Genomic DNA, 27,230 nt, shown 5'->3' on the forward strand with positions numbered 1-27,230 from the left:
AGAGGAGACAGTGAAGGGAGGGTCACTAGGGGACCAGCAATGGAGGAGAAGGAACACAGCTACCATGTAGCGGAGATCCTTGATTCCAGGTGGAAGGGAGATCAAGTAGAGTATTTGGTAATGTGGGAAGGGGAACCGGAGTCGGAAAACACCTGGGTTAGGGCAGAGGATGTCAATGACGAAGTTTTAATAGAGACTTTTCATCAGAGGTTCCCACGTAAACCTCAGCCTGTAGCGAGGTTCCGAAGGGAATACTTTGCCACCACCGATGAGGAAGAGGAGTTGGAGGGGTTCCCAGATTCTGAAGAGGAAGAGGATTCAGCGAGCCAGGACGACGATCGATGGAGGGAGTTGTTCGAGACGTCTGAAGATGAGGAAGATTCTTTTCGGGGTTTTAGCCCTTCACCTCCCAGAGGGGAGGTAATGGGAGGGGGTGAGGGGGGCCCTGGAGGGGAGGTGGATGTCAGGGAACTGCCATCGGAGCATCAGGTGGTGGAGGGGCTCAGGGAGGAAGAAAGAGACTCAACAGCTGAAGCAGGCACCAGCAGGGGGAGGAGTGATTCTCTGAGGGAATGTGAGCAGGAGGGAGGGCTCAGGGACGCTTCCAGCGAAAACAGTGGGGAGGTATCTGAGTCTCACATAGGGAGACCTACACCTCGCCGGAAACTGTCACGCCGTGAGTCCAGGAGACGCGTTTCCGTTAAGGAGCTCCTTTGCTGGAAACGCTTCCGCAGACAGCCACTGTCGGACTCTACTAGTGACTAGAGCAGACATGTCTGAGGAGCTCCGTCACACACTGAGGTTTGTGGGGTCGCACAAACTCTGAGGGAGCACGATTTTACGCACAAGCAGCTAATCAATCCCTAACAGTACCTATAGCAAAAAATGTTTGCAACATGAAAGGGTAGAGCACCTCTTGAACACAGTGGCCACATAACGTTAAACTATGGTTTGTTGCAATATGGTTGAGCCTGAAGATGCCTGATCAAAGTGTTTGGCTTGTGTGCCCCACTTTCTCCTCCTACACTGGAGAAGGACAAGCTGCTAAAGAATCCCATTATGTTTAAGCCAGATGTTTAAGCCAGGCATCCTGGTTTAAATCACTCTACTTAGTTTATCAAGTCAGCTACATAACCCATGGCTTGATGTTGGCTTTCTATGATGATGATGACGACAACAACAACAACAATTTATTTATACCCTACCCATCTGGTTGGGTTTCCCCAGCCACTCTTTTGTGAAATTTTTATTCCTTGGTGTTTTACAGACTCTCATGTCTGCTTTGTTAACCTTGCTGCCTGTTACTTTGCAACCCGCCCCCCTATATTTTCTTCTATTACTCATCTTTTCCCTTGCCTCTTTTTAATTTTTTCTTCTTATTTCTGACATTGTAAGTGGCCCTGTCACTTTCAGTATGTAAAAAGCTATGGAATATCTTGCCATCCACAGTACGTTTCCATCTCGGCTAGAATTTTCCCCATTCCCTTTCTTATATTCCTTTCCTTTGGCTGCATTCAGACATAATAATAAACTCAATAAGGCTTATGATAGGAACAATAGTAGATGAGCTCACATGCTCCTTCCTCCTCCAGCCCAGCTTTGAGGAGGCAATCTGAAGTCTGCTTTTGATTAACCACAGCTCAGCATTGCATCTGGACTGTGAAATCTGGTTAGTTATTGTTTATTGAAGCGAGCCACTTCCATAAACCATGGTTTGAAGTTGGCTTCCTTAAGTAAACCATATTCAAGGCTAACCACAGTTTGTCCAGCTTCAGTCATAATGCTAAACTGTGGTTAGTCAAAAATAAAAATGGAATCTTCTGATTTCGTCATAGTTGTAATGGAGGAGTGGGGAGTGTGAGAGCCCAAGGTTTGGGTAGGGTTGTTCTCTTAATGATAAATCATAGTTTTACTCTTGAATGCTGTCAGCATCTCTTGTGCACCTAGATTGTGACTCAGTGGGCAAGGCCTCTTAATTCTTCTGTGTACAGTGCTTTGGTGTAACCTAATATTTTTACCATTGTTGCTTCCAAAACTTTTCAAAGTTGTGTGTAAAATAGTAGTTTGTGTTTCAGCCAGGAGTGGGTGATGAGCGAGCCGTTTGAATAATGCCACTCAGTTGACTAAACAAGTTTCATTGACAGTAAAAATCTGTCAAAACAGTGGTTTTCTTTTAAATATTGATCTGTTCCCCTTTGTTAAGCACTCGTTAAATATAATTAGTGATTGTGTATGTATTTTGACTAATAATAGAAGGAGACTGAATCCATGGGGTCCTGGTGAGATGGACGAGGGCAGCCTTTCTCAACTGGGTGCCATCCAGATGTTTTAGATGGTGCCAGTGGGAGCTGATGGGAGTTGTAGTTCAAAGCCTCCAGAGGACACCTGGTTGTGAAAGGCTGGATTGAAGGGCGACCTTTTTTCCTCATGGCAAGATTGCTTATGACATTGCTGTTTTCAAAGAGTGCCTCTTGCAAAGCTTGCAGGATGATGATGGCTAAGAGGTTGTCCCCCATCTTACAGAGGGCAGACTGGCCTTAACCAGAAGCCAGGCATTAAGGCTATATTCACACCATATATTTAAAGCACTGTGATATCACTTTAAATGATCATGGCTACCACCGGAGAATCCTGGGAAGTGTACTATGTTTAGGGTGCTGAGAGTTGCTAGCTGGCCCCTATTCCCCCCACTGAACTACAGTTCTCAGAGTTCCATGTGAAGAAGGATTGATTGTTACTCTGGGAATTGTAATTCGGGGGGGGGGGATTGGGTCTCCTAACAACTATCAGCACCCTTAAGAAACGACAGGTCCCAGAATTCTTTGGGAGAAGTCATGGCTGTTTAAAGTGGTATAAAAGTGATATAAATATATGGTTCAGATGGGACCTATATGAGTGATGTGAAGGCAAGAAATTGAAGAGCAGAATGAGATGGGTGAATCCTCACAAGGGCTGTATAATTTTTGTTAAGAAGGAAGTAATGGAGTTTTCAGACCATTGTCTAGGGAGCTAAAAGAGTGCAAGGTTGATAGATTTAAAGCAGGAGAAGGGTGGAAGGTAGACTGCTACCCGCTAGGAAATCTTGGGGCAATCTTCAGTAGATCATCAAGGATTTTAAACATAGCAACATCAAACTGACTTTTCAGCTGCCTAATTTAGGTTGGAAATAAAGAACGTGATCCCTTCTGTGAGAGGGCTGTGGGCTCAGCTGAGTTCTAATGCTGAAGACAAATCTTTAGGCTTAGAATGTGCTCAGAGGCATCCTTGTGTGCCCTTTCCATCTGGTCTGTTTGGTAGATCTTGGGTTCTGGGCAGGGGGAGTAGATCTGACAAGTTCTGCCTACCCCTGTAGTCTGCCCACCTCATGAGTAGTCTGTCTATTGTAGGAAATAAATTCTGCCAGTGGTGGTTGTTAATATCACTTCAGCATTGTGATGATCCCACAATCATAAGGGAGAAGTGCGTTCCCCACCTCCCTATATAAAAAAAGTAGTGTTGGGACTAACCATCCAAGTCCTTTAGTGGAGGCTGCAAGCATGCATCTTGTCCAAGAGGAGTGGGAGGTTCTCTTTATTTCTCCCTTTTCTTCTTTTGCTTTAAGTCTGCTTTAGCCAGGGAGTGGCTGAATAAAAAGCTGTTTGCTTTTGTCTTTAACAAAAAGCTTCATTTTGTGGGAAGCAAAAACAACGACGGTGGCCTGCCCCTTTTGGAGATCCCTTGTCATTTCCGTAACTTGCAAAGGCTTGGTTTCCTAAATATGACTAGAACTTGAGAAATAAAAACCTGGGATTCTCCAGGTTGTGTTTTTTTTATACTCCTATAAAATGCAGAGGTTTTATTATTATGAGTTTCATTGGGGGAAAGTTGGCATGAAGCTTCCATCCTTAAAAGTTTTTAAAGCGATTTTTGTTAGAAGTAAAAAATTCACAGCCCTCTTTGGTTGCCTGTTTCCAGACCTTTCAAGAATGTGACAGAATATGACGGGCAAGATGCGTGCCGCTCTAACAGCTGGAACCTGGTTGATGTGGACCTTCCTCAAAATAAAGAAGACAATCCGGGGATTTTGCTACAGGCGCTTAAACCATGGACTCAGTATGCCATTTACGTCAAGGCTGTCATGCTCACTATGATGGAGAATTACCATGCTCATGGAGCAAAGAGTGAGATCGTCTACATCCGAACGAAAGCTGCAGGTAAAACAAAAACCCAAAATAATATGTCCAGTTTTAGTCATATTCAGACATTTTCAAAATTCATGGAGGTGTCTTAACTCCATTAACTTTCAGAGGGTTTATTGTGAGTAAAACTCTGTTGAATACAACTGCGTGACAGCACTTGGTCCCGATAAATTATTTGTGCTTTCGAAGGATGGTATTGCTTTGACAGAGAGGGCTGTGTGCTTGGAAAACCAATCCACGGTGCCTTCACTGGGTAATATAAACTAACAATAAATCTCAAGTGTTTCGGCTTAATTGGGCTTTGGCTGCAAAACATAGATACTAGGATGCAACTCAGATTTTGTCCTGCTGTGTCCCAGTGGGATTTGCTTATGAGTAAATGTGCATAGTAGCATCAGGCTATTAGTCAGTACTCTACGATTTATATTGGAAGGGGAGGTGTTGCACAGGTTTTCCAGCAGATGGCCAGAAGATACGGTTTGTTGGTTTTTGCAACATCTCATCCAAGCTTTGTTTAATTCAAAGATCCAGGGATTTTTGATATGAAAATGCAAAAACAAGGAGCAAAAATAGTCACTGTTGAATTTTAGAATCAGTTGCTTTAATGTGGCTTACCAGTACGAAGGCTGAATGCTACCAGGGCTGCAGTTTTTTCAGAAGTAAATACATTGCAGAATCAAAAGCTCTGCCCAGTTCATTCACACATATGCATAATTTGGTGCCCTTCTGTTGAACCTACATTGAAGTTTTGTAGAAGTTTGACCTGTGATGGCCAAGTCAGGACTTGGTGCTACAGTCAATGGGTGATGAATGAGCCTTCTCAGATTGTTATTTTTTATTTTATTAATTAATTCTTTTCAATACTTGGTATAGATATGGCATCCAACATCACAAACTCTCATAACTGACACTGAATACACAACATAAGGTAAAATAAAGGAGGCATAGGTTATATTATTATCAAACCAGTGACTAGAAATGCTTAGGAATTACATCTGAGCACGAGGGCCTTTGCAAAATTGGAGTAAATAATTGACCCTCTTGCTTATTAACATAAACAATGAGAGGTGTTGCAGGTAGTGGGGGAAGATTTCTGCATTTTGGCTTCTCTGGCCTGTCTGTTGCGCTCTCTCAATTTCTCTGTCACAGCCAATCTGCAGATTCTGCTCCAGCAACCTCTTAGACTAATAAAATGTCTGTGGTACGTCCAGTGCTGAGCAGCTTCCGTAAGTGCAGTTACAAGTAAGAAAACAATTCACTCTTTATATTGCACGTTTCACATTGTATCAGGCAATATTGACAGTAAAGCTAGTCCAGGGTGCATTGAAAAAAGTTGCACTATAGCTGAGACTTGCTGAAGAACTCCTCACAACACTTGTATGACTGGACATTCCCACCACATGTGGAAATAACCAACCAACCTTTGCAACCCTCGATATTGTTCAACTTGGCCAGTGTAAAATACCATTAGGTTAACTCATCATAGCTTCCCTAGTTTGGGATGATACATTTTTTAAGGAGATATATGCCATATATCATTCCACACATTCTATGCTATCAGGCCCAAGCTTCCCTAAGACTTGTCGGTGTGGTCCTTAGATTTCTGATGCCTCTGTGCTTCCTGAATTCTGGTTGAGAGAGGATAGAGGTTGTGTTGGCTAGGTGATGGGAAAGTGCTACACAGCTGTACTTTGGAAGTCGAATGGAATCCATGCTGGAAGTCCGTTTGACTTCCAAAACATTCAAAATCCAAAGTGCAGCTTTGGAAGCTGTGAAAGCCCTGTTGGACGTTCAGCTTCCAAAAATAGTTCGCAAACCGGAACAGGGTTTGCGGTGTTGGGGAGCCAAAACGTTCAAGAACTAAGCTGTTTGAAAACCAAGGTACGACTGTATTTGTGGGACCAGCTATGGTGAGGTTGGGGAAAGTTTAGTGCTGAAAGAGGGAAGCAAGGAGTCATCCTAGCTGCCCCATGCAGGTAGGTCTCCAGTGACAACAGATTTTGATGTTTCGTGCGCAGGGGCTGTTTTGCTTGTTAGCACATCAGGCAGCTCCTGCAGACCAGTGATGGCTTTAACTATACAACGCTTCTCCACCTTGGCCTTGCCAGAACTTAATTGTATCCAATACAGGGCTGTGTGTAGAGAGGTGATAATTGTCCGATTAATCAAACACAGATAAATGCCCAACAGCATTTAATCATCTTGAACGAAGTCTCTCTTAATTGAAAATGGAAATTGTATCTGATTCAGTGCGGAAACGGGATTGATTCTGGTTCTGCTGCAGACAGGGATCTTTGTGGGGGGGGGGTATGCATGCCATTCTCTGCAACATACACTTTCTGTGATAAAAATAAGTCTCATTTCTCCTGAAACAGGGTGTCTGGTGCTTTGAAGTTCTGTGCTGTTCCTCTTTAAACTCCCCATCCCCTCCCAGGCTAGCCGGAATTAAATATGTTACAGTTATTTGCATTACTAGAGTCCTGAATGTGTTTATTTTTAGCTCAGAATCTCATGTATTAAGAACGAGAGTATGCACATCCCTGACCACATTTAAGGTAGCACAAATTATTATATTTGTTGTAAATTCCCTAGTTTCCATTTTTCCTTGGAAAGCTAAGAGTGTGCACAAGGATTTCCCAGTGGTTTCCAATCCAGGTACAGAGCTTCACCAATTCTATAGCGCTGGGTACACCTAGACCATTTCCTGGGCTAATCTGCTTAGTTGGCTATGCCTTGATGCCATTGGTTTTTTTAAACGTCCCTCCTTCAAAGAACCCTTTGCACATCAGGAATTCCTGTGCGTTGCAGAGGGAATGGCGTAGCATTCTGGGGAGCCTCCTAAGATGCATGCTGTGTTCATATGGGGCACTGATTAGACCTCTCGGGCCCTCCCCATTGTCCCATGTGAACTGAGAGTGCATCCCAGTGCATAGTCAAGCCCCTTTTGTGGGCTGCATGTTGCTGGAGGGGGCAGTTGTGACAGGGAGAGAAGCCAGAGGCTGCCTTTCAGAGAAGCTTCTCTGACACAACTGATCTTCTAATTAAGGAACATTGATTATGCTCCCAAGGAACCACAGGTTCCTTTAACGAGTGTCAGGTTCATTTGGGGGCATATGAACCTGTGTTGCTTTGGAACAGCCTTTGCTGACCTTTTTAGGCATAGGAGCACAACTGCCACAGGAACCTACAAATATCCATTTCATGGGGGGTGGGGATTGGTTATGCTCAGAACTACCTCCACCCCACAAAAAAGAGGCAACCCTCCCCATAAAATAGATAAAAGCAGGATTACCCCCCTCCTCAAGCAGGCAACCCCTACCTAGTAAAAAAAAAAGGCCGAACCCCTCAATTTTAAACAGAATCTTAAAATTACGGGGCAGGAGGTGTTGGCAGGCATTTCCATTCCATTGTTTTGCATTCATTATACACCACTTAGAGACTATTGTAATGGACCAGTACATTAATAGTCTAAACCCATAATAAATAAATAAGAATGTGCATGTTGGGTGCCATGTTGCCCTATATTTGTACTTTAGCTCTGGTGAATGAGCAAGGATATTATTTTATTATTATTTATTAAATTTGTATATCTGTAGATCTGAGAGCGGTTCACAACATATCCTGCATGGAGAACGTTAACAGTGGTTTTCTTCTCTGTAAATATAATCTCGTTCTGTTTCTGACTTTAGGAGGTGATAATCACCTTGCAGGAATTCTAATTTTCTTCTTTTCTTATGTCCCCCCCCCCCTTAGTACCATCTGTTCCTCTGGACGTCATTTCAGCTTCCAATTCTTCCTCTCAGCTGATTGTGAAATGGAACCCACCCACTTTCCCCAATGGCAACCTCTCCTACTACATTGTGCGGTGGCAACAGCAGCCTCAGGATAGTTACCTTTATAGGCACAACTACTGCTCCAAAGGTGAGACCAAGGTTGAAATGCCCTTACACAATTTCAGGGTTCCTCCTCATCTTAGCACTTTGAAAATTCCTAAGATTGCAAAGAGCAAGGATAGGGAAATCTTTTGCCACCGCCCCCCCCCCCAAGTTGTGGGGTTACAACTCTCAACAGTCTTGAATGTTGGCTTTGCTACCAGCAGTCAATGTGAGATGCAGTTCAGCAACACCTTGGTTGCTGAATTATATCTCCCTTGGTTCATTGTGGGGTCAATAGCAGATGTAGTTCAGCAACATATGGTCTTTTAGGGAAGGACCATAGCTCAATGGTAGAGCATCTGCTTTGCATACAGAAGGTCCTAGGTTCAGTCTCCATCATCTCCAGGTAGGACTGGGGGAGACTTCTGTCTGGGGCTGATGGGAGTTGGAGTCCACCAACTTAGGGAGAGTACCAGGCTGGGGAAAGGCTGGTTTAGCTTTTCACAAAATCTGCTGCAGATCATCAAGGTGTGGTCTACACTTGCAGTAGAGTGAAGTAGCAGGATGGGCTGTACCGCTCCTTCGTCCTACAGCTGGTAGGCACTGTTTTTGAGTATTCCTCCATATTACAGACAAAAGGAATCTCCGTGCAAGTTTAAAAAATGGAACAAAAATTCTAGCACCCTAGAGAAATTCTAGTTCTCATTTCAGGGAATTGGAGAATGCAGAGGAAAGTTTGTAAGTGTGATTTCCTCTGCCTGGAGGCAAAAGTAGTATGGGGTGCCTCCATACTGCCAGTATTTCATGGGAGTGATTGAGTAGCATACCAAAATTTTAGGTTTGTGCATTTAAAGTGGATTAAAGTTCTCCGACATCCTAGTACAACAAATCCACTTAAAAAAGAGAACATGGAATTTTTGCAGTTTGGAAAGTGGCAGAGAAATGTATTGAAAAGTGTAAATATCCTACAAGCAAATCAAGATGAATGGGGGATGAATGCTTTCTCTGGGTCTCTCTGTAGAAGCTGCTGCCAAATTGGGTTATTATCAAACATTTCTTCCTATTTGTTTGCAGGGCAGTTAAATGTCAAAAAAAGAGAGACTTCTGCTCACCATGAATGGGAATTCTGAATCTCATAGAAGCTGCTGCCAAACTGTGTTATACTGCCATCCGGCAGTCAACAGGCAAAATAAGTTTAAAAATACAAATAATTCCTCTCTAGCTCCTCCCTCTCCCTTCTGGAGCCAGTTTCTCTTTTGCGTGCATCGAAAGCAGTCGTGTAAGACTCCTGGCTCCATCTTCAAATTTCAGACATTATCCCTGATTGCTTCTCCCTTTCACCTTTGCCTTCATTAGAGCCCCTTCTGGCTGCCCCCCCTTCTCTTTTTTACTCATAACTTTGTTAGTTAGCTCCAGTGAGGCTTCCTCCAAAGCATTTTCCTGCTCTGCTTTTAAGCGTCCAGACCCATTTTTACTTTCATTTTCCACTGGACCTAGATGAGTCTTCCCTCTCCTCTGCTTGTCACTGCCTCCCACCTTGCCTTAAGCCCATTGATCTGTGCTCTCGGCCCGTCTTGTCCCTGCTCATAGCAGCCTCTCAGCTTCTTAAGCCTTAGCCCACGGGCAGGTGGGGGGGGCGGCGGCAGAGAATTCAGTCTCTCTGCTGTGCTTAAGCCTTAGCCTACAGGCAAGGGAAAAATAAAAAAGAATTCACTTTAAATATGTGCAAGGTCTTAAAGAAATCAGCCACCTCATGCAGGGAGCTAATGACTGCTATACTGCAGTTTTCTTCCTTACAGGCTAAAGACCCAGCCTCTGTGAGCAGAACTTAATGATGACAAAGTGTGCCCTGACCCCAAAGTCCAGGAATGTCTCATGACCACTAACACTCTCTGCCAGGGAAAATGAGGGGTTACATCAGGTTCTGGGGGATTCTGCTAGAATTTCTCCAGGAGTTAGTTTCAACCCCGATCTCCTGCAATACATTGAAGAATCTTTCTTGGGAACTTCAGCAAAGTTTGTAGTCCTGCCACAGGGCACTTCCTAGCCAGCTGCTTCAAGATCTCCAAACCAACCTAATGTTACTTCAACAGTTCCCCGTAGATGCGGGATAGGGGATCTTAAGTCCCAGCTTGGGTATTCTGCTTCCCTTGGAGATCAAGACACAGTGTGCTAGCAGCTGATGATGAATGGAGTGACCAGTCTGTTTTGAGGAATCATAGTCCTATAAGCTCTTGTCTAGATGCCTAATACCTTCAACTGTTGTGTAAATCCATGGTAGCTAAGTAGGGATTCTTTGTGTTTATAAACATAACTTGTTATTTTACCTGTTGACCTCTGGATAGCAGTATAACAGAGTTTGGCAGCAGCTTCCACGAGACCCAGAAATCCCATTCATGGTGAGTAGAATGGTCTTTTTTGCCCTGCAAACAAATTGGCACAAATATTGGATAAAAACTAAATATAATTTAACCTCGCTCTAAGCCCTGAGCTTCTCTATCCATGATGCAGACAACACTGAGCTAAGTTATAAGTCTAACTGTATAAGGCAGTTTCCTGTTTTCCCAAGTGTCGCCACCCATGCCTTTTTTAGGGTGTGTGTGTGTGTAATTTTCTTGCCTGTTTGTAAATGTTCTCCTGCCCCCTCTTCACTTAAAACCCTTCCATTGGGACTTGTACCACTTTAAGGGGAATAGAGAGGCAGTAGACCTTTGCATTTCCTACATTTGGAGCCGCTTTAAGTAGGCTGTCATGGGGCCATTCTTTCTCAGTTCATCTTCAGCTTCTGATTTCTTCTCACGTCTCTCTTTTTTTTAAGATAAAGTCCCAATTCGGAGATACGCCGACGGCACCATTGATACCGAGGAAGCAACTGAACCTACCAAACCTGAGGGTTCTGGGGGAGAAAGAGGACCTTGTTGCTCCTGCCCAAAGACAGAGGCAGAGAAGCAGGCAGAGAAGGAGGAGGCAGAATACCGAAAAGTCTTCGAGAATTTTCTACATAATGCCATCTTTTTGCCCAGGTGAGGGGGTCCATTTCCAACACTCGACGGGGTTCATTTCTTTTTAAAAACTTTTAAATGAGCAGTCTTACACCCAGCATTGCTTAGGAAATCTGTGAAATTAGTAAATTGTGCACTTTTGAAATTGGTGGTTAAAATCAGCGAATGCAGTGTCGGACAGTTATGTCTGACATCCTGATTCAAGATGGCATCTGTTTGTAACCACAAAATACACAAAAAAACTTTTTCTTGATTTCAAGAACCTTCATGCAGAAAATGTTGCAGAATCTTTAAGAGGTGTCCAAATGCATAGTGAATGAACAACTTTCCAGAATATATAACAGATAACTTTTTGTTTTGTATTTTCGATTGATTTCTCTCTCCACCACCAGCTAGTAATATCGAAACCCCCTTTCCTACATGCTAGTAACAAAAATAAGTGCAGTTACCTTGAGCCTTGTAGGGTATGTGCCCCATGTTCAAAAGCCATTTTGTTTCGTCAAAATTTATACTTTGGGGCAGTTTTCACAGGATTTAAATGGCAAGACTGCATTTTAAAAAATGACCATCAGAAAACATCATTAAGTCAATCAAATAATGAAAATTTTTAAGTGCCTGAGTGAATAATAATAATGAAGTTTTAGCCTGGTACATCAAAGATGACTCTGCTGGTGCCAGGAGGGCCTTCTTGGGGTGTGTATTCCATAGTTAGGGCATAGACTACAGGCAGCTTGATTTAAGAGTAGGTGCTCAATCGTATAACTGGGTCCCAAGCCATTCAAAGTGAGCACCAGTCTCTTTGCATTGGGGCTTGGAAGCAGATAACTGCTCAGTATTGTTATCTATTATTTTGTTGTTTTTACATTTGTTACTCACTTTATGGGAGGGAGCCTCAAAGCAACTTAACAAGACAAATAACAAAGAGAAACAAAAATAAATAAAACCATGTACAATACAAAAATTCCTAAGATGCTCATTCCAGTAACACAATGAACATGAGAATTCCTACCCCACCTCACTGCAAGATCACATTGTTTCCTTTGGGATACTATGCAACCCATAGTATCCCAGTTATTTCCTCTCCCCCCCCCCCGGCCCCACGCAAGAGAGGGTGGTAAACTTTCTCTACCATATTCACCTTTTTACACACTAAAGAGCCACTGCTGGTTATTTCCTTTGCCCATCACATTGGAGGGCTTTTTGCAGGGGTTACTGAACCTTTGAAGAGAGTTCCACAGCTTTGGATTTCCATATGGTTGCCTTCAGAATAGTCTTAACATGGGGCATCTCCAACATGGTGCCTTGCAGATACTGTTGGACTCCACTCCAACTCCCATTAGCCCCATCCAGCAAGTCCAGTGGGTCAGGGATTATGGAATTTGTAGTCCAGTGCCAGCCAGAGGGCACCATGCTTGCTACTCCTGGCCTTACAGATGCCTAGGTGGCCTGGCAAATGGTTTGCCTTTCTTTTGCCTAGATTTGAAAAGCAGCATTTCCCAGTAGCATTGCTGGAGATAGCATTTGCTTTTAGACTTGGGTAGCAAAACCTGATACTAAAATAAGGTTTCTGGAAAAGCCTGTTTCTCCTGCATATCAAAAGGCTCAGATGGAACTGATAGTGGCATATGGTTGCTGATAAGTGCATGTTTCCCTGGTTGTGTGAAGTTTATACTTGCTATATGCCCCATTTTTTCTTCTCTCTCCGGCTTTTTCCTCTCATTTCTCTGGGCCGTTCACTCTGCTGTCATTCCTTGCCCTTCTGAGTTATCTAAGGAGCAGACTAATTCAGCCAATGGCAACCAGGGGAACTTCTGCCTGGCTCTGCCTTTCACAGCCATCAGCTTAGTTCCGATAGTCACTGCTCAAAGCTTTCTCCTGCCATGGCATCCTTGTGCTAATCAAATATAGATTTCTTATTTCAGCTGGTAGTTAATTTTGAAATTGTACGAGTAATGCCTTGGTGGGGGCAGGGGAAGCAACAGAATGCCGTGAGCATCTTGACCCTAGAAGAAATGGTAGCGAATGATCAGGTGTTGTGACAGTCTCTAGATTGCAGTTTTGGGTTGTGGGAGGAAGCAAGTGGGAACGATTTGCTAGCATGAGCCTTGACTGTTTCTGCATATTTTCCTCCTCTTTGCTCAGCTTGTGTTCATAATTGGTGCATTTTTCTTTTCAATGCTAGAAGAACCTTAGCAGTTGAGATGCAACTGCTAAGTCACTTGTACTTTAAGTCACTGAGCAGTTAAAGTGACTTAAGAACCCAGGATGTCAGTGAACTGAGATTAGGAACTGGGTGAGATTGCTCACTGTAAGCGACTTGTTACTTGCACATGTCTGTCTGTCTGTCTCTGTCTCTCTCTCTCCCCCACCTCCTCTGTTTGTCTTTTCTTCATTGCTGTCTCCCGTGGGAGAGAGCAATTTGTATGTCAACACAGTCCCTATTAGACTGGTGCAGTACGTTTCCAGCCTCCTGCTGGAGCGTGCAACATTGCAAAAGCACCAAAGATGCCAAATAAAAGGGTTGTGTTCTTTTAAACACATCACCAGTTAGGTCTAGTCCCAGCTATTTTATTTATTACTATTTAAATTCATATCCTGCCCTTCCTCTCAAAGGAGACCCTGGTGGCAATCTAAGCTATCCAAGGCAGGTTATCGTAAGACCTTAAAGAAGGCTGGTCGTTCAGTTACGGAGCATTTGCTTTGAACACAGAAGTTCCCAGGTTCAATCCTTAAGTACCACTTAATGGGGCATTTCTTATGGTTTCTCATGCCTCTAAGGGTCGGCTGGCCTTTAATAGAGACCAAGTCTTTAGCGTGAGCAAGTCCTGACCTAGCAGAGGTTTGGCTGGAATCATTCCTGCCTTTTAAAAAGCATTTTCTAAAAACTGTGTTATTCAAACAGGCCTTTGTTATTTGAATTTCTGTTTACCAGCCAATGTGTTTTTATTTATGTTTTTATTCTTACTATAGTTTTGTGTGGTGTATACCACCTTGTATGTTTTTTAAAAGTGTGATTTCTAAATATTTATATAAAATCCCAGGCATCTCCAGGTGGGGCTGGGGGAAAACTCTCTGGCTGAAGCCCTGGAGGGCCCTTATGGTTGCTTAGAGCCTTGCACTTTGAGCCAGGAAGGATGAACACCCACCCCCTATTGCATAGTGGTCTGAAGACCTCACTTCCCTGGCTACATTTGAACATATTTCTTATAGATGAAATGTCAGTCTGGGGATACCTCTTTGGACAGCTGGAGGTCTTACATTAACTTAATACATTTCTTGTAGGTTGGATGTACTGATGTCATTGTATCAATGTGAGCTGCTGGTGGTTTATTAGTATTATTAATGCATTAGTTATTTTTCTTCCCTTATTCTTTTGTAGTTCTTCTTTCTACTTTGTTTAATTTGCAAATAAAAAAATTAACTGAAAAGGAAGAGCAGCTGCCAGCCAGTGCAGGCAATAATTGAGCTAGATATGGAGCAAAGGTCTCGCCAGTGCTTTCTTGCAAGCATGCAATGATGAGATCTGCCTCTTTCCTTGATGATTGCTTGTCCTATTGCTGAACTTTACATGGAGTTTGAAGTGATTCTGTTTTCCCACAGTGTTTTCTATATCATTTCTGCCCTCAGCTGCCTCCTTTCTGTTTCTCTTCCCTGTGAAATGTGTTTTATTGGGCTTGGATGAATCACCAATGTGAAATTTAACTCGGAAGAGACAACACCTATAAACAGAGAGTTCTGTTGAACGGGATGTCATGCAAGCTTTGGACATCTGTCATTCTTTAACCGTCCTAATGGTTCTCATTATTTTCTCTCAAAACATTGTGACTTCTGGCTACAAACGGGGTCTCTTAAATTTGCTTTCCTCCTTATAAAAGAGGTATGCTAATCTCACTTTCACTGACTTCTCTTGTTTCTCTGCCCAGGCCTGACCGGAAGCGCAGGGATCTGTCGCCTGTTGCAAACACGACCTTTGCTCACAAGAACAGGACTGCCACAGCCCCAGAGCACTTTGCCAATGAATCAGATGCTGAGGAGGCTGATATGGAGTTTCCCTTCTTCGAAAGCAAAGTGGAAGGCCGGGAGCGGACACTTATCTCCCACCTCTTGCCTTTCACGCTCTACCGTATTGACATCCACAGCTGCAATCATGAAGCTGCAAATCTCGGCTGTAGCGCCTCTAACTTTGTTTTTGCCAGAACCATGCCTTCAGGTATTGTTTTGAAACCTGGCTTAAATTCTCTCCTTCCTTCCTTAATCATAATAAAAAGAACAATTCCATCTTTATCTCTGCATTCAAAGCATCTTACAAAAAAACCACAAAAATCTGGCACAACGTTGTAATCTCAGACTCACTTTCAAAAGGCAGTTTTAACTCCCTGTGTTGAAATCAACCTGGAAGGAGCATAGCTCAGTGTAGAACAACTGTTTTGCGTGCAGATGGCCCCTAAATTCAATCCCTGGCATATCCAGGTAGGGCTAGTTGAAGACCAATGTTATACACTGACTGGCAGACACACTACAGGGTTTCAGGCAGGGGTCTCTCCTAGCCTGGGAGAGACCCCTGCCTGACACGCTGTAGAGCAATGGTTCCCAGTTAGCGATCCTGGGACTCCTGGGGGTCTGCGGAACACACCCAGGGGGTCCATGGCCCCATCTCTTGCGTCCCCTCCAACTAAATATTTGTCATTTTTGCATGGTAATATGAAAAATTTTATGGTCTGTATTAGTGCTGTGCAATTTTTCAATATGTTGGCCAAAAATCACACCGTGATAACGATTTTGACCCAGCAATACATCGCTTCTTATGTCAGGGAGAGCAAGGCTGCTGATTTCATGGCACTGCCAATATCGCACAGTGATCTCAGCTGGTAACGCTGCTAATCTGAGTTGCCTTCCCTCATGTTGAGGGGAAACAGGGCAGCTGATTGTGAGGTGCTACCTCCCCCTCACACTGATGGAGAACAGGGCAGCTGATTGCCCTTCAAGACACCGTGGCACTACCTTCCCCTGGCACAGAGCAGCTTTTCTCAGTCAATGGTAAAGCAGCAGTAGCCACAGTGGACGTGCATCTTCGCTGGCTGCCCCACTGACGGCAGCTTAATGCACCCCTCCCACTCAAACCACGCAGTGGAGGTGACTCCACTTCCTCCCCCCCCCCCATCCAGTCTCTGTGACTGCTCCTTTCCTCATCCCCACAGCTGATCTCCCATTTCAGACGTCGTGATGTATCGGAATATCGGAATATTTATCTACTGATATATCACAGTGTCAAAAATCAGATATTGCTCAACCCTAGTCTGTTCTTTAGTATATCTAAAATACTTTGCTTATTAGGGGCTACCCCGCATTTTTTTCAAAAAATTGCTTTGTAGAGGTAACTACCATAGAAATATCAAAATTTTCAAAAGTAGGGAGTCTGTGGCTTGGTAATTAGCTGACTTGGTAATTAGCTGACTGGGAACCACTGCTGTAGAGTGTCGGCCAGGGGTGTCCAAACTTTTTTCAAAGAGGGCCAAATTTGATGAAGTGAACATGTGTGAGGGCCGACCAAAGTTGTTCAGCTTTTTTTAGGATTTTACCCCAGGAAATAAATTGCCACAGGGGCCGGATTAAAGCAAGCGGCAGGCCGGATTAGGCCCCCGAAACAGGCTTTGAACATGGTCTTCAACTGGTGGGTTGGGAACCAGGCCGTGACCTAATTCAGTGTGGGTCATAGCAGGAGCACTACCAGCAGGCAAATATATAGTAAAAAATTAAGAAATGGGTCCCCAAATGCATGTTGTGGGTCTGAAAAGGGTATAGATACCAGTTGCTGGAAGCCATGCGGGAAAAGAGTTTCCTTTAGGCACCTGGCTGGCATGATGCAACAGGCTCTCTTTATGTTCTTATGACTTTAGTGACACCACGGTATGTTGTTTGCCTCAAATCTTGACATTGACTCTTGCCCGCATCTTTTCGCAGAGGGAGCTGATAACATTCCAGGGCCAGTAACGTGGGAAGGGAAGGAAGAAAACGTTATATACCTCAAATGGCCAGAACCGGTTAGCCCCAATGGGTTGATCTTGATGTATGAAATCAAATATGGGCAAAATGGAGAGGTAAGCGGGATTATAGGTCTTCTTCATCCAACCCAATTTACAACGTTCTTGTGTTTATATACAAAGCCCTGAACAACCAAGATACCTTAAGGATTGCCTAAGCACTTCTATCCCAGCCCAATCGCCAAGTTCATCTGAAGAAGCTCTGCTAGTTGTCCTCCGGGTTACAGAGCCTCAAGTCTCAGTGTCCTGCATGCACAAGCTGCATTAATAAAAACCATCTTAACTGCTTTTCTCTCCCCCCAAAAAACTTCTGTAGGAGAAGCGGGAATGTGTTTCAAGGCAAGAATACAAGAAACTTCGAGGAGCCAAACTGACACATCTGAACCCTGGAAATTATTCTGTCCGAGTTCAAGCCACGTCACTGGCTGGGAACGGATCCTGGACTGAGGCAATCTCATTCTATGTGCAGCCCAAAAGTAAGGATGTTTTTGTTGGTGGGCAGGGAAATAATGGACACACTGGTTGTGTAACTGCTTTCCCCCCAATATGTCGTGTGTTCTTTAGATTTAAGATTCTGAACTTCTTGCAGAAAATGGATGGTTGGATATTTATCCCAGATTGATTAGATTAGAATGTCTGTGTTTCAAGGCAGATACTGTAAATGAAACAGCAGATGAGCTGTATCTTCTTTTTCTTTTTCCCCCCTCCGTGTGAGTTTCCTTGGGAGCAACAGCCAGCCACCCTTGGGGTTCCTCCAGATGATCTGCTTGTTGAACCTTAATCCCGATTTGAGCGTTCGTTCTGATAACATTTGCAAGGAAGTTAAATTGAGCATTTTCAAGGAGATTAAATGACATAGTGCCAAAGCATGTGTTATCCCACACTTTCCAGTGCCATTTCCCAATCACCTTCCTTTTATCATAAAACCTCTGCTCTTTTTCAGGAAGCAGGTTTGTAGCACAGGACCTCCAAATCAGCTCTCATAGTGCAGCTTGAATTTTTCTGATGCGTAGTTGAGTCGTACCCCAAAATACCGATCATCTGGAAGTGCTTTTGTAAAAAGAACGCTCTGTTAGGTGGCCCTGTGTTCTCTCTCTCTGTGTGTTATAATATATATATAAAGTTTGCCCAGCAGTAGCTATTTATGTTTCGGATAGGTCTAACTAGCTAGTGCAGCAGTAGAGATGCACACATGAATAATCACCACCCTTTTATTTACTTTCTTGTTTTGATCGCTGCAGCACCGAATTACGGGGGTTTCTTGCACCTGATTATTGTTCTACCCATTGCTGTCATTTTGATCATTGGAGGGCTGCTCATCATGCTGTATGTCTGTAATAAAAAGAGGTGAGGGTTGATATTTATTTGTATTTATTTATTGCATTTATATCACACTTTTTCCTCCAAGAAGCACAAGGGGGCATATATGATTCTCCCTCTCCTCATTTTATCCTCACAACAACATCCTCACAATAACACGACAGCCAGCATGTAGTAAGTCAGAAAGTAATATTGCCCTTTTCCTGATAGATTTTGTAGTCAGGCACAATGGGTTAAACCTTGTCATACTAGCCTAGACAAGGACAAATACATTGTGTGTTCTTCACCTTGCTATAATTGATTGACTCAAGCTGCTGCTGTTACTGTTGTTATTATTTTGTTCAGCTAACCTAGGTTCAATAAGTCTTGTCATTGAGCATAGGCATATTTGGGAAGTAACACAGTTGATTCCCAACCTGCCAAATGCTTCCGTTGGGGTGGGTGGGTGGGTGGGTGTGGGTGTGAAAAGCAAGTCACAAACCAGAACTCAAAGGTGAGAGGACCAGAATAGAGTGAAATGTTTATCTCTCTCTCTCTCTTTAAAAAAAATATGTGTGTTGAAATAAGGAACTTTCCTCTTGCATTTTAACAGGAACAGCGACAGGCTTGGAAACGGAGTGCTCTATGCCTCTGTGAACCCAGAATATTTCAGCGCCTCAGATGGTAAGTCAGGCCTTCCACTTCTGACTCCTTTTAAGACAGCAACATCTTGGAATAAAAGTGAATGCAGAGTCTGAGGTGGAGTCACAAGAAGCTCTATGTGAACCAGTTGTAAAGACAACATTCACTGTCACTCAGGCAAAGAAGTACAAGGAGGAGAGGGGGTCTCAACCTTTCTTTTTTTTTTAAAGGTCAAGGTAGGTCAGAAAGTTCTTAAAGAAAACCTAATAGTATTTCTGTATTGCAATAGTATGAAGTATCACATTAGTGTACAGCAATAAAACATTAAACACGAATAAAAACTATACAAACAATCATTTGAAGTGAACTTTAACAATTCTTTAAATTCTTGGTGATGTTTCTTAAAAGCACAGTGCAGGCCTCTTGTATATATTGATTTATATTTATTCTTTAAATTTCTGACCCACACTTCCTCCTAAAAGAGCCCAGGGAGGCAAACAACCCCCATGTTGAAGGATATTTAAAATACTTTAAAATAGTAACATAAATACATAATTAAAAGATTTCTGGGAACCGTATCTTTCAGCTATCATAGTAACATAGGAAGCTACCTTATCCCAAATCAGACCATTGCTCCATCTAGCTCAGTATTGTTTGTGCTGCCTGGCAGAAGCCCTGCAAGATTTTAAACAAAGCGCCTTCCCAGTCCTACACAGAGATGTCAGAGATTGAACCTGAGACCTTCTGCATGAAAAGCAGAACCTCTGCTGCTGAGCTATGGTCCCTTCCTTCTCAATTCTTTCTCATCATCTTTCTCAGCTACACTTAGCATTAGTTTTTATTTGTAGTGAAACCTTTAACCTTTTTTCCCCCCTTAAATGCTAGGCTGTAGCGTTTTGAAGACTTGTCAGAGGTTGCACCTTCCAATAGTAAGCTAGGATTTATAGCTCTTAAGTTGCATCCTGGAGCAATCCAGTCCAGCTTTCTGGCATCCAAGAAAACAGGGAAATGTTAATGTTTTGGAGTTGAAATCTTGGCCTTGTTCTTGGAAGTTAAACCTGGAGTTTCGTGTTGCTTGTGTATTTTTTTAAAATAAAAAAATAATCTTCCTATTCAGCCAAAAGAAGTTCTCCAAGTGACTTTCAAATCACAAAAATACCCAACAGCAACAGTCCCTCCCCTCAGGCTTACACTTTTAAAAAATGATACAAAAGGAAAATGGATTGGTAGGGAGGAGGAAATAAGAAAACACATGTGCAAATTATTAGTTACAAAGTTAACTAATCACCAGCTGAGTGGAAAATGTCCCTTCTCTTAATTCCCCCCTCCCCCCAGAGTGTGTTGTAATGGTGGCTGCCACTACATGCCCACCCTCTGTTGAGAAATGTATGTTACAGCTTTTTAATCACATTATTCTGCTCCCCTCTGTTGAAATGCATAGCAGATGCTAAGCAAAGTGTCCTTACCCTCTTAAAATATGCTTTTGCATTACACCTCTGCTGCAGAATGCTCCCTTGCCAGGTACACCACATGCTAAAGTTTGGGTCTGTGTCTTACTTCAGCAGTAGCCTCATTTGTGCATCCTTGGGTGTGATGTTTTTGCTCAGGGTCAGTTTCCAATCTGTGAAATGGGGGCAACGTTATAGCATGGCTAAACAACATAATGATTACAAAGGACGGAAGCAGTAAGATGACTGTTGAAATAAAAGCATGAAGTGCAGAACATCCCAGTATGCTTTAATGGAAAAGGACGTTGCTTGCCCTCTGTTTTGTTTTGTTTTAATTATGATTGTCGTTTCAGTTCAAAGCTGCTTGTGAAACGGGTTCTCCTTGTGATTTTTACAGTGTACGTTCCAGATGAATGGGAAGTACCCCGGGAAAAGATTACCATGTGCCGAGAATTGGGGCAGGGCTCCTTTGGAATGGTGTATGAAGGGATAGCGAAAGGCGTGGTTAAAGATGAGCCAGAAACCAGGGTGGCCATCAAAACAGTCAACGAGTCGGCAAGCATGCGAGAGCGGATCGAGTTTCTGAACGAGGCTTCGGTGATGAAGGAGTTCAATTGCCACCATGTCGTAAGTTGCTGAAACACATTAAAGCTTCTTCCACTCCGCGCTATCCCCCGTTCTCTTACTTAAATCCTGGGAAATGCTGCTTCAAACAGGAAAACAGCTATTTGCTTGCCTGTGTGATGCTTTTGTACAGAACAGGTATAAATGGAGTTCTGAATCAGAAAAAAAGCTTCCTTCATAGCTTTTGGGATTAGTTTTCTCAATGCTCTTCCCAGGTTCTTTTTGGGGCAGGGCAGCACTGCTTTAAATTTATGTTGAGTACGCGGATGGTGCTGTGGGTTAACTACAGAGCCTAGGACTTGCCGATCAGAAGGTTGGCGGTTCAAATCCCTGTGACGGGGTGCGCTCCCGTTGCTCGGTCCCTGCTCCTGCCAACCTAGCAGTTCGAAAGCACGTCAAAGTGCAAGTAGATCAATAGGTACCGCTCCAGAGGGAAGGTAAACGGCGTTTCCATGCGCTGCTCTGGTTCGCCAGAAGCGGCTTAGTAATGCTGGCCACATGACCTGTAAGCTGTACGCCGGCTCCCTCGGCCAATAAAGCGAGATGAGCGCCACAACCCCAGAGTCGGTCACGACTGGACCTAATGGTCAGGGGTCCCTTTACCCTTTACCTTTACCTTACGCAGCCAGGAGGAGGATGCTGACATCTGGTGCCACCCTCTGGACTGTCTGTAAGTAAGAAGGTGGGCAGGTGGAGGCTGCCTGGGGACAAGCTGAAGTTGGTTGGGCAGAGCCCCATTCACCCTAGTGGCCTGGCCTCCACTGCTTATGTTATGTTATCTCTCTCTCTCCTCCTCTTGCCCGTTTCCCAAGTGAATGCATCATGTTTAGTTTGTGTGTGTCTAGTGAAGAGTCACACACTCACAAGTGCAGTACAGTACAGTACATGACAGTGCACACCTTTGAATAAAATGCTGCCTCTGCAGGTGAATAACCCAAGGCTTTCTTCTCTCAGGTGCGGCTGCTTGGAGTTGTTTCTCAAGGCCAGCCCACGCTGGTCATCATGGAACTTATGACCCGTGGAGACTTGAAGAGTTACCTGCGGTCACTCCGACCAGGCACAGAGGTCAGTCCTGTGTTGAAAGGTTTGAGTGCTTTTTTGCAGTCCAAGCAGTTGCCCCGGGGGCAGGGGCGAGGAGGCTGACCTGGGGAGGGGAAGAGAGATAATGAGGGGTACTCGTCCCCCATGGGCCTTAAAATGGTTGGTGACTCCTCATCTAACTGTTAGCAGTCTTAATTATGTTTAGAAATGTGGTAGTTATTTAGTTACGAGCTAGTGGCGCTGTGGGTTAAACCACCACAGAGCCTAGGACTTGCCAATCAGAAGGTCAGCAGTTCGAATCCCCGTGATGGGGTGAGCTCCCGTTGCTCAGTCCCTGCTCCTGCCAACCTAGAAGTTCGAAAGCACGTCAAAAAGTGCAAGTAGATAAATAGGTACTGCTCCAGCGGGAAGGTAAACGGTGTTTCCATGCGCTGCTCTGGTTCGCCAGAAGCGGCTTAGTCATGCTGGCCACATGACCCGGAAGCTGTACGCCGGCTCCCTCGGCCAATAAAGCGAGATGAGCGCCGCAACCCCAGAGTCGGCCACGACAGGACCTAATGGTCAGGGGTTCCTTTACCTTTACGTAAGTAGAGTTATAGCATTGTTACATTGTTGTATTTAAAAATAAGAACTTTCCATCATATGGGGGGGGGGGGAGAGCTTTCCATCATTTGCAAATACAGACTCACCAAAGGTTTGTTGTAAGAAACCCCACCAGCCCCAGGTGTAGGTATTCTTGCCTCTTCCACCTGAGGTGCCCTAACCAAAACAGGCTGTGTAACCCATGTCCTTGTGCGTTTTTGGGGTGCTTCCATATTGCTGTAGCAGGTGAAGAGTCTGGCCTGTGAGCTGGGACATCTCCCAGTTCAGATACTGCCTTGACTATGGCCTCCCTAGCAGCGATGTGGGTGGTTTATTTTCCTGTTTGATAAGTTCCTTAGTAACAATGAGATGCCTACTGCAAATGTAATAGTAGCCAAGCTTGGCAGTTTTGATGTTTTTAGCTGTGTTTATTAAATACAAGTAAAATAAACATGGTATAAACTAGATCACTCTCTGGGGCACTTTTCCTGACACAAACAGAAAATGTTCTGATTTAGATTAACCATGTACAAATTCCCCACTGGAAATAGTTCCAAGTCTTAAATTTTGTGGAAAACCCACATCACTGCTCCCTAGCTAGGCAAACGGCAGTTATCTTCTACACATGATACGGGGAAGGAGGTTACAACACTCTGTAGTAGAAGGATGTGCTCAGTTCCTAGAAAAAGGAAGTAATTTGTAGAAGAGTAGATGCAGTTGAGGTTCTTTGTTCATTACTTTATTTAGTTTCTTGCCCCGGTTTGCCGTAAGGTCCCAAAGCAGTTTATGAGAATAAAACATACAGTTATAAAACAATTACAAAATAGCGTGCAACACACTCACACAAACAATAAAAGTAAAAAAAGTTAAAGAGAGTATATAAAAATAATAATTCTGTTTATAAAACAGTACAAACATTTAAAAGCAATTCCACATTTAAAAAGAGTTAAAATAGTTCTATTATAAGATTATAAGAACTATTGTAGAATAGTTCTATACATATAAGACCCATTCAGTCTTATATGTCTATTCTCAATATGTGAGCAGTGTATAGAGTACTTGTATTTGCTAGAAATTTTCTGCTTTCCTCCTCAAACCTGTAAACTGCTGTCATTTTGACCTTTTTGCCCAGATTTGGACCCCATGAGCCACCATCCCTCTCAGTGATTATAGGTGGCAGTTGCTTGTTTCTTTATGCCTGTCATGTGCACCGCTAGACTGGCTGCTTTTCAGGCCCGAATTAAACTTTCTGTGCCTACGCGTAACCCAGCGTGGGTCTTTGGTAGGCGCACAGATAAGCTAATTGCTCATGTATTAAATGCTACATGCTGTTACCCTTTTTGTTTTTGATCTGAATTATGAATGAGTGTTGCAACAAACACTAATATTTAGTCATGCACCCAGCATTTAGCATTCATGCTGGCAATTAGAAGGCTTGCAGCCGCCCACATGCTGTTTGCATGGTCCAAATAGGGTAGACGAAAGCGGGAGCCCCTGAAAATCATATTCTACTAAAATGAGGGCTAGTGGTATATGCTCGGGTCTCCCTGTAGGCCCTTGCCTCATTGCGGTCAGCCTCAGGAGTAGATAATTTACAGTTAAAGCAGTGGGAGCACCTCACATTTGTGGAAGAGGACAATTAAAATGTGATTGGAAAGCAAACTACATTCCTTCCTTGAAAGGGAAAATGGGATTACACAAATTAATGGAGGAAAGGCTCTCACTGGCTGTGAGCCATGGTGGCAATGTTTTCCCTCCACTGTCAGAGGTGTTGAGAACAGTACAGCAGAGATCATTCCATGTGCAACTTAAGGGTTAATTCTGTTCGTGTTAAAAGGTAGGCAGGTGGAAATATTGCTTAGCAACCAGGGACAGTTGGATGATAGTTGCTGCGGAAGTTTTTTCTCTGTATGTTTGTTTGATTGTCCCACTGCTATGTACAGGAATTGTCTAGTCTATCCAAACTTGAGTAGGATTGAACTCCTTGTACAGTATTCCCTCCCACTCTAGAGGGCCAAATTTGGTGCATGGAACTGGCCGGAATTCCTGAACAGGACTGAACTCCCTGTGCATCAATCCTGCTTTCTGCAGCCATGTCTCTACTTGCCAGACACCTGACGTCACATGTGACATCAGCTGTAGGGCAGTTGGCCATGGTTTCAAAGAAATGGCTTGACGGCCCAAGTAGGGAGGCCTGGGTTTGCCACCTGTGTTTAACCTTTCTTTTGGAATGGACTGATGGCTAGATGCAAATAAATGAATCTGAACAGATCCTAGCCAAACCATTGAAAATTTAGCAAGGAAGAAAGCAACAGCTTCTTAAACTCATGTTAACGTTTGTCTTTCTCTCCTTTTTTGTTCAGAATAACCCGGCTCATATTCCTCCAGCCCTAAAGAAGATGATTCAGATGGCAGGCGAGATTGCGGATGGCATGGCTTATCTCAACGCCAACAAGTTTGTCCACAGAGATCTTGCTGCAAGGAACTGTATGGTGGCTGAGGACTTTACTGTGAAAATTGGAGGTACCCCCCTTTTTTTTCAGTCCAAAGGTGAAATACAAAGGAAAGAAGGATCTTAGTTCTAGGTAGGGCATTTGGAAGCCACAGGTCTGCAATAGGTTTTTCCTGCTGTTTGTTATCATTAAATTTATTCCCCATCCTTCACCAGCAGGTCCTAGGGCGGGTTACAAAAATTTTAAATTCAGAATTAAAATCAGTTAAAGCATACTACGTTTGCAAGAATAGGATGGGTCCTGAAAATGCATCTTCAGCAGCTACTTCTGTTTAGAGCTGTGCCTGTCACATGTCTCGAGAACAACACTGGGCAAGTCTATGTCTAGTGGAGAGCCAAGCACCCTGAGTATCTTGGCGTTTAAGTTTTTAAGAAGAAAATGAGCAAAAGCAAGTTTCTGGCCATTTATTTGGGCTGTGGAGTAGGCAGAGCTTGAAAATGCTGTGGGCAGGGCTTTGTGAGATCACTAGAGGCTGCTGGAGTAAAATGTCCATTTTCAGCAAGGTAGAATTTTGGCTCTTCCTCCTCCCTCCTTATGACTGCAGATGAAAAAGGTATTTGTGGTGCATCCTGTGAATGCAAGGAAGCACAAATAGAAACCTCCAGGGGAGCCACAACAGTGACCAATCTGTTTGATTCACTGGACAAATAATATTTGTACATACTGCCTTTCCTCTAAGCAGGTCAAGGCAGTGTGCCACATGGATTTCTCCACTCTCATTTTATTCTTCCAATAACTGTGAGTTACATTGCATGCATCGCCAGGTAGGGCTGGGAACCCCCGCTTCCTGAAACCCTGGAGAGCTGCTGCCAGTCAGTGTAGCCAGTATTAAGCTAGAAGGACCGAATGTTCTGACTCTCCCTCAGGTGTCAGTTGTTGGCAGCTTGAATTGTTTAGAGGTAGTTCATAAGGTTCTTCAGCAGCTTTCATGGCAATGTGGTACTTTTGTTTTATTTTTACCATTATTATTATTATTACATGTGCCCTGTTGTGTACCATGTAGATTTTGGCATGACGAGAGATATCTACGAGACTGATTACTATCGCAAAGGTGGGAAGGGACTGCTGCCCGTCCGCTGGATGTCCCCAGAATCACTGAAGGATGGCGTGTTCACGACAAACTCGGACGTCTGGTAATAATGAAAGTGTCTGGGGTTGTTTTTGCAACATTCCCAGAACCCTTGCAACTTGATTATGGCTTGGAGAAAACAGCACATCAAGCTTTTGGACAACTCTGTTTTTTCCTGTTATCTATCCTATTTGTAGACTCCTTGCTGCGGCCCCTCTGTAATATAGTCTCAAGGGTGCTACTTCCTCTGTTTTGGAACTTCTGTCATGCCAAACCCCCAGTTTTAAACATGTTTAAACAAATACCTATATGGCTTTAAGGCTGGCTCGCTCCTGTAATATCCATGCAGGGCTACTTAGCAGCTGCTGCAAAAGAATTAGAGAGGAGAACTAGAGATATTGCAAGAAAACACCAGGGCTTTTATTTTTATATATATATATATATATATATATATATATATATATATATATATATATATATATATATATATATATGCTTTCGTAGATTTTCACGGGTACAGGAATGCAGGTTATGGTGTCTTCGGGTATCTTCCCGTGTAAGAGTTGGGGTGTCTAGGCGACGTTTCGACGAGGTCTCACTCGTCATCTTCAGGCTGGTGCTTTCGGCTTCTTGTTACTAGAACAGAGCTGTTCAAGAAGCCGAAAGCACCAGCCTGAAGATGACGAGTGAGACCTCGTCGAAACGTCGCCTAGACACCCCAACTCTTACACGGGAAGATACCCGAAGACACCATAACCTGCATATATATATATATATATATCGGCTTTGGATTAAATTCTTTGACATAATAGACTTAAAGCTGTAAAATTAGAAGTTGTGTCATTTTGTGTCTATGCCGTTTTTCCCACAGCCCCAGAGAAGCATTTTGAAACTCCACGCTTTGGCAGTCATGCTT

At 43.6% G+C, this 27,230-nt stretch overlaps 1 protein-coding gene across 1 annotated transcript in view; it reads left to right on the top strand.

Moving 5' to 3' along the window:
* Positions 1-27,230, top strand: part of IGF1R (insulin like growth factor 1 receptor) — a 190,665-nt gene that overhangs the window by 148,777 nt on the left and 14,658 nt on the right. Inside the window, exons 8-19 of the mRNA XM_081171034.1 lie at positions 3,955-4,193; positions 7,932-8,099; positions 10,872-11,076; positions 14,979-15,265; positions 17,017-17,153; positions 17,413-17,572; positions 18,338-18,443; positions 19,009-19,079; positions 20,883-21,112; positions 22,064-22,174; positions 25,096-25,255; positions 26,249-26,378. Coding sequence (XP_081027160.1) covers positions 3,955-4,193; positions 7,932-8,099; positions 10,872-11,076; positions 14,979-15,265; positions 17,017-17,153; positions 17,413-17,572; positions 18,338-18,443; positions 19,009-19,079; positions 20,883-21,112; positions 22,064-22,174; positions 25,096-25,255; positions 26,249-26,378 — 2,004 coding nt within the window. The remainder of the gene's footprint in view (positions 1-3,954; positions 4,194-7,931; positions 8,100-10,871; positions 11,077-14,978; positions 15,266-17,016; positions 17,154-17,412; positions 17,573-18,337; positions 18,444-19,008; positions 19,080-20,882; positions 21,113-22,063; positions 22,175-25,095; positions 25,256-26,248; positions 26,379-27,230) is intronic.

The sequence above is a fragment of the Podarcis bocagei genome, assembly GCF_964188305.1.
Source record: "Podarcis bocagei genome assembly, chromosome: 14".
Taxonomy (NCBI): Eukaryota; Metazoa; Chordata; class Lepidosauria; order Squamata; family Lacertidae; genus Podarcis; species Podarcis bocagei.